General features: G+C 40.5%; 1 protein-coding gene across 1 annotated transcript in view; it reads right to left on the bottom strand.

Moving 5' to 3' along the window:
* The window catches only part of LOC134752387 (coiled-coil domain-containing protein 186), a 47699-nt gene extending 33118 nt beyond the window's left edge, over window positions 1–14581 (bottom strand). Inside the window, exons 1-8 of the mRNA XM_063688095.1 lie at window positions 13277–14581; window positions 12897–13109; window positions 11951–12070; window positions 11533–11629; window positions 10569–10723; window positions 7939–8048; window positions 3020–3179; window positions 1123–1260 (exon numbers count right to left, since the gene is read on the bottom strand). Coding sequence (XP_063544165.1) covers window positions 1123–1260; window positions 3020–3179; window positions 7939–8048; window positions 10569–10723; window positions 11533–11629; window positions 11951–12070; window positions 12897–13109; window positions 13277–14434 — 2151 coding nt within the window. The 5' untranslated portion in view covers window positions 14435–14581. The remainder of the gene's footprint in view (window positions 1–1122; window positions 1261–3019; window positions 3180–7938; window positions 8049–10568; window positions 10724–11532; window positions 11630–11950; window positions 12071–12896; window positions 13110–13276) is intronic.
* Between the last annotated feature and the right edge of the window lie 1313 nt (window positions 14582–15894).

The raw sequence follows: 15894 nt of genomic DNA, 5'->3' as shown, positions 1-15894 counted from the left end.
TACATACATACATTTAATCATGCCTATTTCCCGGAGGGGTAGGCAGAGACCACGGATTTCCACTTGCTACGATCCTGACATACCTCTTTCGCTTTCTTCACTTTCATAACATTCCTCATACACGCTCGCCGGTTTAGGGTGCTCTTGACCTGGCCTTTCTTCAGGATTTCCCCGATCTGATCAGAGAAAGTCCGCCGAGGTCTGCCCCTTCCAACTCCCGTTTCTACCTCTCCCTTATACACACTCTTTGTTAGCCTCCTTTCACTCATTCTTTCCACGTGTCCAAACCATCTCAACATACCTTTCTCAATTTTTGTCACTACATCTTCGCTCAGTCCACATTTTTCCCTTATCACACTGTTCCTAATTCTACCATCCATACCTGGGATAATTATCGCGATATTTATCAAAGACTATAATTATCTGGATAATTTCGAACCCTGACAACGATCCCGTCCAGGGCTCGGAACCGGTATTTTTAAAAAAACCCCGAAATAGCCCAATATTTTGAATTTTTTTATGCTCATTACGTAGGACTGAATCATGTATTTAGGAAACAATTTGCATTATTAAAACGTACCATTAAAAATGAAATTATAAACAAAAGAACGAAAAAGAACGTAATAATACCGGTATTTTTGTATGGAGCAAATACCGGTTTCCGACCCCTGATCCCGTCTATAGGCTCCTCCTGCCCAGCATACTCAATTACTCAGTTTAAGCCATTGAAATTTAAACCAATTTAATGGAAAGTAAAGTTGATTTTCCTTTGTTCCACGTTTTAAGTAAAAAAAAAGAAATTTCAGTATAACAGTGTTAAATTAGCGTATTACAAACGAAATTATACCAAACACGATCAAATTAGGAAGGTTCTACTATTAGAGTTTTGAATGATTCACGGTTAGTTTCACTAGACTTATATTGACCGGGATATAGACCGTGATTACCTTTTGTATTATTTGTGAGCTCCCGATATTTCGACGCAGTTACATGTGTTATATCGGGAGCTCACAAATAATACAAAAGGTAATCACGGTCTATATCCCGGTCAATATAAGTCTAGGTTCTACTATATTATTAACAAACTTCAAAACGGAGGAAAATCTCAATTCGTCGTTTTACCTTTCTCGCGAGCACCCGGCTCTCCTTGTGTCTCCTTTCTGCTTCTTCTGCGAGTGAAGTCTGCAGTTTAACCACTTCAACTTCAAGCTCTGAGATGCGTTCGCGAAGCGCAGCGTTATCTGCACTTAATGCAGAGGCCTGATGGAAACAAAAGGATTTTTTTTGACTTCGCACTAGTATCTACACATACAGGGTCATTTGAAATGGACGTATTCCTTTAAGGAGCTAAGAGCTAAAGCTAATACTTAACCACAGGCCAAAATTAGTATTTTTATTATCTTCATCTACATTTAAACCACAGGTCAAACATAAATGATTTCCAAGATAAACTGAATGGTTAATAAATGGCTTTCAAGATAAGAAATATAAAATTTGTATTTTATACAAGTTATATAACAATTATAAGTCCATATCAACCGCTGGTCAAAAATAATTTATTTTCAAAATAAATTGAATGGTTAATAATTGGTTTTCAGGATAAGAAAATATAAAATTTGTATTTTTTTTCTGAGTTGTTGCCGAAAAAGTAACTTTAAAAACAATTTTAATAATTTGCTCTTTCCCCTCATGGGCCACCAGAAATGTAATTAAATCGCCCTGCAAGTCCTGCAACCCGGTAACGTAATTTTATTGTTCTGGCGCTTCGTCCGGCGTTGTTTGAAGACTGGCCTCCGCTGCAGAGACCTAAGGGTGTGAAGACCGCTCCGAAACTAATCCAACTGATGTGTGGATGATGGTTAATTGAATTAAACACAAACACAATTAAATACACTGTGGATTACGTTCAGCAGCTACACGTATGAATAACAGTTTACAATAAAATTATATACCTCTAGCAAATATATATCCGTAATAGATGGATACAGTATGGAAAAACGAGTCTCGAAAATTTGATTTTCGAACAGATGTCGTCACTACCTTTGGCCTACTCGAATAGATGGCGTTGACGGTTTCGTTTGTTATTTAACAATTTTAACGTATATCAGTGAAAGAGTATGGGTCAAAATCATATAAAAATAATTAATGCAAATAAAAAAAAACATTTATCCACATATAAAAAATTATTTATCCATATATACTGGAAGAAATCCCTTAAAGGGATAAGTTCGCCTTTGTACTGCCTATTTCTGTACCATATTTGTGTTCTGTGTTTTGTACAATAAAGAGTTTATACATACATATACATTTTATGGTATTTTTATACATCTTCATTTTTAGTTTTAATCGTGTGTCGATAGATGGCAGTGAATTTATTGTCGCTTCAAAGTTTACTACGACACCGCTCCATCCTATTATGTCCTGTTTGCCTCTAGTGATTTCACACTTTTTTTTCAATTACTTTTTTTTTTATTGATGCAAAAAAATTACACAGCATTACAGCGAACTAATACACTGTGAAATTTAAAACAGACAGTATCATACAGACTAGGTACATTATACGGTCTTAAGTAGAGGACAAACAGTAGGTACAAAGTGAATGATGTTAAACTCTCTTCTTTGAAATGTTAAAGTAAATGAAACCATAGAGTAACTTATACTAGAGCGGTACTGTCATAGTAAATTTTGTAACCCCAGTAAATTCACTGCCATCTGTCGACACACTTTAAAACTAAAAATAAATATTTATAAAAATACGACAAAATGTATTTAAATATGGATAAATGATTTTTTTTATTTGCATTAATTATTTTTATGATTTTGACCCATGTTCTTTCACTGATATGTGTTAAAATTGTTAAATAACAAACGAAACCGTCAACGCCATCTATATGACAGTAAGCCTAAGCTAGTAGCGCCCTCTGAACGAGAATCAAATTTTCTTGATTTTCGAGGCACGTTTTTTCCTTAGACCGTATCCATCTATTACGGAGTTATATCTATCTTTGATGAAACGTACCTGATCGTCGGTGTGCTGCCTCTGCTGCTGTATGGCGACATGCTGCGCCGTGAGCCTGGCGGCGTGCTCGAGCGCGGCGGCCTCGCGGCGCGCGCACGTGCCGGCGCGCGCGCGCTCGCGCCCGAGCGCCTCCTCCGCGGCGGCGGCGCGGTCGGTCTCTCTGCCCAAACACATCATAACATTATACATAATGCTATACAAGAATAGGGATGAAAACTCCGGAAAAAAATCAAATGTTTTCTTCGGGAATTAGCATTGTTCATTTTTTTTAACCCCCATTTTTATTTTATTTTCTGAAAATATAGGTTCATTTAGGATACCAATTTGAATGATTTAGTAATTTATAGCTCGGTTGAATATTTATAATTTATTGAAAATATGAGATACGACTTCTCGTAAATTACATGTCGTGGCTGTTGATAAAGCACAAGCAACAACAAGCATTAAAAAATATGTAGTTGTCATTGTCAATCATGAATCTAGTATAGATCTGGAATAGGCATGAATGGTGGGGGGAACTGTCAGAACGGGATAGTCTTATGTATCTTTCAGAAGGAGTAGCAGAGAAAGCGTTATTATTGTCACTTCTACAGGATCCTACCTTCTATGTTGTCAATTGATTGTAATTGTCATCTGTCATTAATGTTAGTATAACGCGTTTCTATAAATAATATCGTCGTATTATTTGAATCCCTAAATCAATAATCTCAAAATACGCTAAATTTGTGAAAGCTGATTCCACAAATCTGCCTTAAGTTATATAACTTAGTTTTATTGGATGTATATAATGTACACTAGAGAAGGCGGAGAATGTAAAGTTGTAACAGAATAGTACCTGGGCTTGGGCATAAATTTAATAACAAACTATATATACAATTATTTTCTGGTTCAAAAAGAGTAGAACCTAAATCAACTTCAACTGAATGCTACAAAACAAAGCCCTCATTGTCAACCTCACGTGCAGAACATGTTGAACATATAATGTATACACTTTTTTGGGAAACAGGTTTTCCTAAATTAATAAAAAAGTAAAAAATAAGACGTTTTATTTTTCACAACTCTTTATTAACTTTAGTTTTGTCCGCCATGATCGTGATATCAGCAGCTTGAACCTTGAACTGCAACTTGTAGGTACCTGGAAATTAGAAATTATCTTTTCAGTTTCATGTTGTATTTTGAGTAAGAATAATGTATGCATCCATGTATTCTTGTATGTATATTATTTATTGCTTACAAGATGGTTATAAGTTACATATATGTATGTCTGTTTGTTGAATTTAACTTCAAAGCAGTAAAACGGAGCTAGTAGGGGATAGGCTGTGTTAGACGGGTTGTCTTTAGATATTCTGGCCACATCATCACAGAAAATAAATAGGTAATAGTGACCACCAAAATGGACTTTTAAATATTCATAGTAAAATAATATTAATTTTATACTTACATCGACGTGATCCTCACAGCAATATTGTGTGTAACACTTGAAGTATTCCATTCCACATTTACTTCACGACAACACCGTCTTTCACGTAGGTCTTCGCGGACTCTAAATTTTGTGAATCATTCCCACAAGTGGGAACAAGGTTTATGATATATTAAGCAATTAAAATCTACTGTTTAGGTATTAAAAACTATAAATCAAATCGTAAGAAACTAGCGGTTTAACTGAAATTTTTAATTATGACAATTGATGACAATGACAACTTTGACATTACGTGAGTGACAGATTTATTATGGTTCGATAACTTTTATTATACGATGACTTTATTATATTCAGCCTCACGAGAAGGTCAAACTAAGGTCATCAGTATATTTGTTGAAATATCTTCAATCCTTGATTATTATATCGCAGCAAATGTCGGAAACTGTTTAAAAACCTCATATCTCGAAATGGTTTTCGGAATAGAACATAAAAAAAAAATGAACAATCCTAATTTGACAAAATTTCGTTTTTTTTTTTTTTTCCAGTTCTATTCAGAAAAATTAAATACGTCACACACCATGCCACTATGATGCCACTGATGAGTGATGACAGTGTCGATGCCATACACGAACACATTAGACATGCAACCTTAACCTACCTGTTCAAATTCCTAATTAAGTATATTGAAAAATACATTGTTTTTTTCAAAAGAAACTTGAAAAAACGAGCCGTTTTGAAGTTTTCCCGAAATTTTCAAGGTTTTTTGAACGCTACACAAGAAAAACCGGCCAAGTGCGAGTTGGACTCGCGCACGAAGGGTTTCGTACCATTACGCAAAAAACACCAAAAAAATCACGTTTGTTGTATGGGAGCCCCACTTAAATATTTATTATATTCTGTTTTTAGTATTTGTTCTATAGCGGCACCAGAAATAAATCATCTGTGAAAATTTCAACTGTCTAGCTATCACGGTCCATGAGATACAGCCTGGTGACAGACAGACGGAGAGCGGAGTCCTAGTAATAGCCAAATAGGATCCCATTTTTACCCTTTGGGTACGGAACCCTAAAAATGTATTGTGCTATTTTACGCCTATTGATCGTATTGGACAAATGCATTGTTGTTTACCGTATTTATAACAATATTATTTACTTAGTACGTTTCCGGGACTTTAATTCCGGTTTTTTATATCGCAAGGCAGTCTCCACTCTATGACTTTGTCATACCAAGTTTAGGTATTTACACTCTCCCTATTCCGATTATTAATGTTTATGACTAAACTCGCCACTTAGTTTTGCGGATAGTATAGACAATATGTGGCTTTCCATCAGAGAAGGGTCCTTATGTAATGCTTCATGTGCAATAAAGATCATTATATCAGAATTTCTGTTGGAATTTCAGATAAAAAGATGCTTGTTACACTTGAAGCATAAGGAAGTAAGGACCCTTCTGTCACAGGGCGGACACGCTATACATCAAAAACCGGCCAAGTGCGAGTCGGACTCGCGTTCCAAGGGTTCCGTATATTACACAATTTAAACAATGTATTTTTTATGTGAAACGTGAGTGAAATGTCTTTAAAAAACCCGTAGGGGTCAGATCAAAAACTAAGTAATTAAGTCCGACTCACGCTTGACTGCAATTTCTAATAGGTTTTCCTGTAATCTATAGGTAAAGATCTATTTTGTATATTTTTTTCAAAATTTTAGACCCAGTAGTTTCGGAGATAAAAGGGGGGGGAATGGTCATTTTTTGCCTATTTTCTTGAATAACTTCTAAATTGTTTATCCTTAAATTATAAAAAAAATATATTTGAGATTCTCATAATGAGCTCTTTCATTTGATATGTAACACTATATAGTCTGAAAAACTTTATTTTTTAATTTTCTCATTTACCCCCCAAAAGTGGCCCCCATGTTTAAAATTAATTTGTTTGCGTTACATGTCCGTCTTTGGGTCACAAACTTACATATGTATACCAAATTTCAACTTAATTGGTCCCGTAGTTTCGGAGAAAATAGGCTGTGACAGACGGACGGACAGACAGACAGACAGACGCACGAGTGATCCTACAAGGGTTCCGTTTTTTCCTTTTGAGGTACGGAACCCTAAAAATCACTTGCGTTTCTATGTGTGAACGGCACGTCTGTACACGCGGCGTGCGTCATAGTGTAAGTTGCTTAAACACAGTACTAAGCGGCTGGCAAACGGCCGTCAATCTGCTGTCGCGGGGCGAGGGCATTCGAGTCGGGGCGGGGCGGGGCGTGGCCGGTCTGTATGATAATACTATTACTTATTCTGTGCTTCTGTAACACATTAGGATTATCAGATTAGGACTTTCTTCTGATACCTTATTTTTTTATTTTATTTATTTATCGTATGGCATATGTACATGTCACTGGATTATAATTTAAAAACAAAACTTATGGTTAGTTAGAATTTCGCCCTTCCCAGGTACGCGACTGCTTCATCTGACAGGACCTTAAAATCGTCTACATGGCCTGTGTATTTAGTAAGAGGGCATTCCAGAATGATGTGGTTGATGGTCTGATCCGGGTGCCCGCAGCTACAGGCAGAACAGGAGCTCCAGCCCCATTTGTACCAGTGGTGGCCGCAGTTGCCAACTCCTGCTCTTAGGCGGTTAAGAGCGGACCACACCCGACGGGGTTCCTCAAAGCCTGCTGGGGGTACTCGCAGGGGTAGAGCAGAGAAGGGGTTGGCTTGGTCTCTGAGGGCTTCCCATTCTGCGGTCCATGCCTCCTCCAGGGTACGGGTGGTCAGGGAATCTCCCATCAGTAATGCAGGGGGGTTTCGGGATTTAAGATACCTACACTTTTATCAGTGAGGCGAACTGGTCTAGGCGCTGGCTAGACCACTGTATTGTGACACAATCGGCGATAGGTTCTGTTCGGAATGTATATGTTAAGTGTGACGTGGTCTGGTCTGACCACTTTCCCCTCATAGTGAATGTAATATTAGTTATTTGTGCAACAAGAGAGGAAAGTTGGTTTTTCTTGCGAGTGTTTATTTTGAGTCCCGAGAAAGCGAAAGATTCTATAATTGAATCACGAGCGAAGCGAGAGATTCTAAGGTAGAATTTTGAGCGTAGCGAGGGACTCAAAAACACGAGATGTAAAATAACTTTGCTCTCGTGTTGCACACATAATTTTTCACCTCAGTAGTGAGAACATATTAAAGGTTAAAATGTATATCGAATTACACAGAATAAACAGAAAAAAAAAAAGTATTATAATATGTTCGATACGATACGAGACCGGACCGGACCGGACCGTACCGTACCATACCATAAAAATAATGTACTAAAAGTATGAAGTTCATGGCCTTCACTAAATTAAAAAGCTACATTGTTTCACTCTCTGGAGTGAGGAAAGTCGCACTTTCCTCACTCCAGGGAGTGACGAAGGCTTGTTCGAGCTGCTGAGGTGAAAAGGTGTATTGACACCAAGAATAACTGGTGCTGTAATGGGAAGCCACATACCTGTGCAGTTGGGCGCTGAGCGTGTCCGCGAGCGCGGCCTGCGCGCGCAGTGCCGCTAGCTCCGCCGCCTCCTCCTCCAGCCACGCGTTGTGCGCTTTCAGCCTCTCGATCTGAAATATTATTCATTATTCAATCCCTAACCTAACTGAAGGGTACGCGGAAAGAACATGTCTAGTCACTGTGACAACATTTAGAGTTATCGCTGTTTGAAAGGAACGACGTAGGCAATTAAACATATTATTTTCGTGTAGTAGTGTTATATTTATAATTGCAGCGGTAACAGAAGTTGTAACTAATAGTTCATCTTCACATCTTTCTCGCACAACGTATCAGCATTGCGATACAGCGGGGAAATGCCGCCAGCATCCTTGGTACAATGCCTCAAGGGCCTATTTTAGATTTAAGCTAGTTATTAATTTCGTTTACGTAGTACCACTGTATATATCTTGTATGTAAATAAATTTGTAATATAAATAGTTCATTGAGGGCTCTATATTTTGAGATTAAAATCTCATTTTCGAAAAAAGTTACTAGACATGTTCTTTCCGTGTACCCTTCAACTGTTATCGATCGCCATGTTTTGTATGTCTTGCTGTAGGTATTAATATTGAAAATGTCCCTTTTTACTCCTTTACTTTATTTTAATCAAATCATAATGGGACCTTTTTTAATTTAACACTGGAAAAAGGAGTCCCTGACCTGATCTGAAATGTGCCATTTTCAACCAAAAGGGTACTTATTGTCGCTTGTCAGTAAGGCGCTATTTCCATATAGCTTCAATTCGAAATCAACCTTATCGACAAGCGACAATGTGGTACCTTTTGGTTAAAAACGTCACAAATATTCATTATAAATATAAAAGTCCCCAGAGAACCAAAATACTCTTTAAGGGTTCCGTACCCAAAGGGTAAAAAAGGGGCCCTATTACTAAGAGTGGAGTCCTCCGTCTGTCTGTCCGTCTGTCTGTTACCAACCTGTATCTCATGAACCGTGACTGTGATACCTAAACAGTTAAAATTTTCACAGATGATGTATTTCTGTTGCCGCAATAACAACAAATACTAAAAAGTACGGAACCCTCGGTGGGCGAGTCCGACTCGCACTTGGCCGGTTTTTTTAATTTACCACTGGAAAAGGGAGTCCCGAGTTGACCTGAAATATTCATTATACAACTCCCCGGAGAACCAATATACTCATTTTTAAATTCACATATCTTTAACACATAACATTAAATTACTAAAATAACTATGATTTTACCTCACCCAAGTTACTGGTATATAAGCGAGACTCCGCTCTAGCGACTATCTCTGTCTCTGTCACTCACCTCAGCTAAGTTACTGGTGTTACTAGCCACAGCCACATCTCGCTCCTTCACGGTACTGTCGAGTTGTTGTGTGGTGTGAGCGAGACGCCGCTCTAGCGACTGTCTCTGTCACTCACCTCAGCTAAGTTACTGGTTTTACTAGCCACAGCCACATCTCGCTCCTTCACGGTACTGTCGAGTTGTTGTGTGGTGTGAGCGAGACGCCGCTCTAGCGACTGTCTCTGTCACTCACCTCAGCTAAGTTACTGGTTTTACTAGCCACAGCCACATCTCGCTCCTTCACGGTACTGTCGAGTTGTTGTGTGGTGTGAGCGAGACGCCGCTCTAGCGACTGTCTCTGTCACTCACCTCAGCTAAGTTACTGGTGTTACTAGCCACAGCCACATCTCGCTCCTTCACGGTACTGTCGAGTTGTTGTGTGGTGTGAGCGAGACGCCGCTCTAACGACTGTCTCTGTCACTCACCTCAGCTAAGTTACTGGTGTTACTAGCCACAGCCACATCTCGCTCTTTCACGATACTGTCGAGTTGTTGTGTGGTATGAGCGAGACGCCGCTCTAGCGACTGTCTCTGTCTCTGTCACTCACCTCAGCTAAGTTACTGGTGTTACTAGCCACAGCCACATCTCGCTCTTTCACGATACTGTCGAGTTGTTGTGTGGTATGAGCGAGACGCCGCTCTAGCGACTGTCTCTGTCTCTGTCACTCACCTCAGCTAAGTTACTGGTGTTACTAGCCACAGCCACATCTCGCTCTTTCACGATACTGTCGAGTTGTTGTGTGGTATGAGCGAGACGCCGCTCTAGCGACTGTCTCTGTCTCTGTCACTCACCTCAGCTAAGTTACTGGTGTTACTAGCCACAGCCACATCTCGCTCCTTCACGGTACTGTCGAGTTGTTGTGTGATGTGAGCGAGACGCCGCTCTAGCGACTGTCTCTGTCACTCACCTCAGCTAAGTTACTGGTATTACTAGCCACAGCCACATCTCGCTCTTTTACGGTACTGTCGAGTTGTTGTGTGGTGTGAGCGAGACGCCGCTCTAGCGACTGTCTCTGTCTCTGTCACTCACCTCAGCTAAGTTACTGGTGTTACTGGCCACAGCCACATCTCGCTCCTTCACGGTACTGTCGAGTTGTTGTGTGATGTGAGCGAGACGCCGCTCTAGCGACTGTCTCTGTCACTCACCTCAGCTAAGTTACTGGTGTTACTAGCCACAGCCACATCTCGCTCTTTTACGGTACTGTCGAGTTGTTGTGTGATGTGAGCGAGACGCCGCTCTAGCGACTGTCTCTGTCTCTGTCACTCACCTCAGCTAAGTTACTGGTGTTACTAGCCACAGCCACATCTCGCTCTTTCACGGTACTGTCGAGTTGTTGTGTGGTGTGAGCGAGACGCCGCTCTAATGACTCCCGCTCGTGCCGACACAGGATCAGAGCGGCCATACTTTCCTTCAATTCGGACTCTGAAAAACAAAATAATCCGGTTGGCAACTGTCAAATGTTTGCATAGATGGCGCCATCATAGCTTGGCCCTTTTTCTATGAGATTTGGCTTAACCTTTTGGACGCCAATGACGGATATATCGGCACCGCAGGTCCAACGCCAAAGACGGATTAATCGGTCACAGACCACAGACCTACGTACATGTGCATAAAGTTCAATTTCAGTTTTGACACTTCGGTGACGTGGCGTCCGAGTGACAGCTTTTGTGTTTGACACGGCGTCGAAAAGGTTAAAGGCCTGGCATCCAGAATCCAAGCCATTAAAAAAAAAATTGACACAATTCTAGGGATGCTAACCGCTCACACAAAAGAAACAATGGCTTTTGTTTAACAGATTAGGGTCTTACGCGTAAAAATCATTTGAGAAAATTCATACTATACCCTACCAAAGATAGATATAACTCCGTAATAGATGGATACAGTCTAAGGAAAAAACGTGCCTCGAAAATCAAGAAAATTTGATTCTCGTTCAGAGGGCGCTACTAGTTTTGGCCTACAGTCGTATAGATGGCGTTGACGGTTTCGTTTGTTATTTAACAATTTTAACGCATATCAGTGAAAGAACATGGCTCAAAATCATAAAAATAATTAATGCGAATAAAAAAAAATCATTTATCTATATTTAAATACATTCTATCGTAATTTTATAAATCTTCATTTTTAGTTTTAAAGTGTGTCGACAGATGGCAGTGAATTTACTGGGGTTACAAAATTTACTATGACAGTACCGCTCTAGTATAAGTTACTCTATGTACCCTACAAACACTCACCCATCTGTTTAGCGGCGTGCGAGTCGCAGGCGCCGGCCGCGGCCGCCTCCAGCTCGGACACATGTGCCGTAAGCTTCTCCACACGCTCTGCGCTGTCCTGTTACATATATGTTTTTTGAACCAAATCAAAAAAAAGGTGCCTAATCATCTAAGAAGACTACTTCAGTGCACATTTGAGGCAATAATATTTTGCATGAGGCAATAATAATAAACGAAAACAGGAAAAATCACTGTCTCGTCCAAGTAACTGTTTTATAGTTTGCAGTTTGGATACCTATTCATTTGATACCTTTATTTTAGGTTACTGGTCTTTTGTGGTTTTTCAGTCCCCGTTAACTACTCTACTTTTACGCTTCGTTTTTTAGGGTTTTAAATCCAAAAGTTTGAGATAAGTCTAAAACTAGACTTCGTTTCGTACCTTGTAGGCGTCCATCTCCATGCGTAGTTTGCTCTGCGTCCACTTGAGCCGCCCCTCCAACTCCCTCACCTCCTCTCGAACCTTCGCCAGCTCACGCTCGCTGTTTGCAAGCTCGTGGCACTGTAAAAAATTATCTGTTAGCCGTTCATCCAGTTTGTTCAAATTTCATTCATTCGTCTACTGTGTGCCTATTGAGTGTTTGCACTTCTTTTTTCGTTGTTACTGGTGGATTTTTTCTACATGAAACCACTAGTTCTTAGTATAAGAAAATCTTCTGACAAAGTTACAATCAGGAGGCAATGACTAAATTTATTTACTTTTTTATGTGTTTGTGTGGCTGCCGTTTTCTCAACCCACCAACAGAGCGGCAGCTGACGTCCAAGAGGGCTCATTACAAATCATTATTATTTATTATTATTATTTGTAATGCAGGCAGGCAGTTTAAACAACTGATAATGCCTGTATCCAGAGTCATAAACCAAGTTCTCAGTGTTGAGTAGAATTTGCTTTGTGCTTATCTAATTTATTCTTAAACTCATTGACACTTTGGGCCGCTACTACATCCCCTGGGAGTTTGTTCCAAGCGTTGACCACTCTGTTGCTCAAAGAAGTGTCTATGAGGATTATTGTAGGACCTGTGAGACACCAGCTTATACTGATGACCTCTCAGACGGTTGTTACTCCTCCTCGTATCGTCCTTAACTACTTTACGAGTTTTCACCCGGGCAGGGGCGTAGCTAGAGGATATGGCGCCCAGGGCAGTCACCAAATTTGCGCCCCCTGAAGACTGACAAAAGTTTCCCTGCTGCTGCCTTTTGCCCATTTTGGCGCCCCCCCTTGAATAGCGCCCGGGGCACTTGCCCCCCCAGCCCCCCCTAGTTACGCCACTGCACCGGGATGCTGTTGGTCATGGTAATCTGTTCCTGGCCTGCGGTTTATAGAGTACCTTGTCGTCATACATCTGGCAGACGCGCAGTTTGTCCTCCCTGGCGGCCCTCAGCTTCCCGGCCGCCAGCTCGGCCTCCGCGGTCGCCGCGCGCTCCTTCACCGCCCCCTGCTCCGCCATCTTGCGGGCTTCGATAGCGGCTCGCTCGACGCTCGCGTAGCGCATCACGGCTGCGTCCTTTTCACGCTCTGCATGCTCTACGCATTTTGACATCTGAAATGAAAGATTTATATAAGTCATTACATGCGGATTCTACTGTTACATATATTATCGTAAAACATTGATTTTTCAACTATACCTGTGCAACAAAATGTTCAGTAGTAAAATAAGATAACTAATTTTAATAAGTAATTGGTTTAATGTTACCAATAATAACTCACCAAATCCATTTTAGTCTCCAACTCTCTAAAAGTCTGGTCTCTCTCCGTCAGCTTATCTGCCTGCTGTTTCACCGTCTCCCTCAGCGCCGTGTTCTCTTTCCTCTGCTCTGCTAACACTCGCTCCAAGGACTCTATCTGTAGCCTTAACACATCTCCCTTTATGTCATCTTCTAAATTCGTATTTACCATCTCAGTCTCATTAGAAATCTCCACTTTGATGTTCTCTATCCCGTTCGTAATCTCATCATGCTGTTCATCTTCGAATAAATCATTCATTACTTTCCCGTTCGGCATCGGTTTTACAGTTTTCATGTACGGTATATGGCCTGCTCGATGTGTGTATGCGTTCTTCAAACTGCCGCTTACTGATGAGAAGATGCCATGGACATTCTTAACGATACTGCCAAGATCTTGTGACAGTAGTTCTTTAGGTAACCGTGTGTATCGTACATCTAGGTTTGTATTAGTGTTTGTGTCTGGGATTGCCTGTGTAGCGCTAACTTTAGTCTTCTTGCTTTTGAACTGGGACAAAACTGCATCCTTATTTACACTTTGGTCCATTTTAATGTCAACCGATATGTTTTCTGCGCTCCGACTGAACGGTGACTTGTTTATTGTTACATTAGTTTCTATTGTGTCATTCAAACTTACTGTTGATGTCGCTAAGTTCTTATTTGTGTCAAGATTTTGATTGTTTAAAGAATCATTAGAAGCACTATTTGTATTGTTATCCATGGTAATTTGAGTATCTAAATTATCCTTTTGCGACATTACTGATAATTTGTGAGCTGTTAGCTCATCCGCGTTATTTAAATTGTCATGCGGGCTGGCTGAGAGCTCTTCAAAGTTGGATACGTTGTCAGACGTATTAGCACCAGGAGAGCTAGCACCAGAGGATGAAATAGGAGACGAAACTCCGGTGTCAGTTACATCCACCACCACTTTTGTCTCGCCTTTTTCATCTTTATTTTTTAGCTCCCTGACTGAGGTAGCTAACTCGAAAGAAGTCACATCCTCTGTCAATCCTGAGGAGTTAGCCTCCAGTCCAGAATCAGTCGCCAGATCGCGCTCAGAGCCATCTCCTTTAGTGGTTTCGTCGACGTCGACGTCCGCAATATGGGCAGGGTCCTGCTGGACCCCCGCGTCTCCGGAGGACATTGCTACGGCATTTAATTAATTGAACCGTCGAACTAGTAATTTAAAAAGTATAGGATAATCCGCGTAAGACATTTAAGCTAAGATTTAGACTAACTTTTTGTAAACGAAAATAAACATCTAGTTTGACATTTTATTTCAGAGGTATTTTAGTAGATAAGATACTCGATTACACGATGATAAAAATCTATAGTTGGTCAAACCAGGAAAATTATACTTATCCCTTTCTTTTGGGTGCTAGTACTAGTGTAAGACAAAGATAGTATGATTCTCTCTGTCTATGTTTGAAATGAGACAGACCTTTGACAAACTATAAACATATTTACGTTTGTTTTTCTCTTATAAATCTCTTAACATATTTATTTTGTACATAAGTGATTAAAAAAACAAAGTTGATGTTCAGTTTTAACTATATTTGTTAATTTTAACATATTTTAATTGTTTTTGGGATATACATTACGTCTAAGTAAGTACGTCTATCCGACCTGGTATACACCTGAAATTATAAGAAATATACAGAGCAAATATCTCCACCTTAAAAATTTAAACAGACTGGAAAAATCTTCAACAAAGAACTTTACAAATATTACAGAGGACATGTGAAAACACTAATCGCATACGAATATGGGCAGCACATCAAAAATATAGAGGGTAGTATTATTGCCCAACCGGCACGTTTCTGGGATTATGTTAAGAGCAAGAAAAAAGACAAGAGACAGAGCACGGGGTATATTTATAAAAATAAGACCGTAGTCGGGCAGGAAGCCGCCGACGCATTCGCTGAATACTTCAGCTCGGTATTTCACCACGAAACGCCGCAGCTGAACACAGTGGTAGCGGCGCGTTACGGTGAGGGGGTGGACGCAGCGCATATTTCAGTAAGCTGCGTAAACGCGCAGGAGCTGCGCCGTGCGGCCAGGAAACTTAAGCCCCGTTCGGCGGCTGGCCCGGATTCTGTCCCCCCGTTTCTGGTCCGTGATTGCATTTGCGTTCTAGAAGAACCGCTCTTGTACATTATGAACCTGGCATTAAATCAGTCTTCTTATCCTACCTGCTGGAAAATATCGAAGGTATCCCCGGTGCCCAAGAGCAGTGCTGGGTCGGAAGTAAGTAACTTTAGGCCAATAGCGGTGCTGTCGGTCTTCGGCAAGATCTTTGAGACCATTATCGACAGGCAAATCAAATGTCAAATAAAGTCTCTGCTTGACGAGGCCCCACAACGGGTTTCGAGCAGGTCGGTCAACCACAACCAATCACATATGTTTTGTGGATTATGTAACTACAGCCATGGATCGTCGTTTGCAAGTTGATGCGGCCTATTTCGATTTTAAAAAAGCGTTCGATCTGGTTGACAACGACATACTACTACAAAAGTTAGCTAAGCTAGGCTTCACGCCCAAGCTTTTGCACTTTTTTGCTAACTACTTGAATCGTCGTTGTCAATACGTAACCATAGCCGGGTA

The sequence above is a fragment of the Cydia strobilella genome, chromosome 24 (assembly GCF_947568885.1).
Source record: "Cydia strobilella chromosome 24, ilCydStro3.1, whole genome shotgun sequence".
NCBI lineage: Eukaryota > Metazoa > Arthropoda > Insecta > Lepidoptera > Tortricidae > Cydia > Cydia strobilella.
Note: the sequence above shows the minus strand (reverse complement) of the source record. Positions and strands in the feature narration are given on the sequence as shown.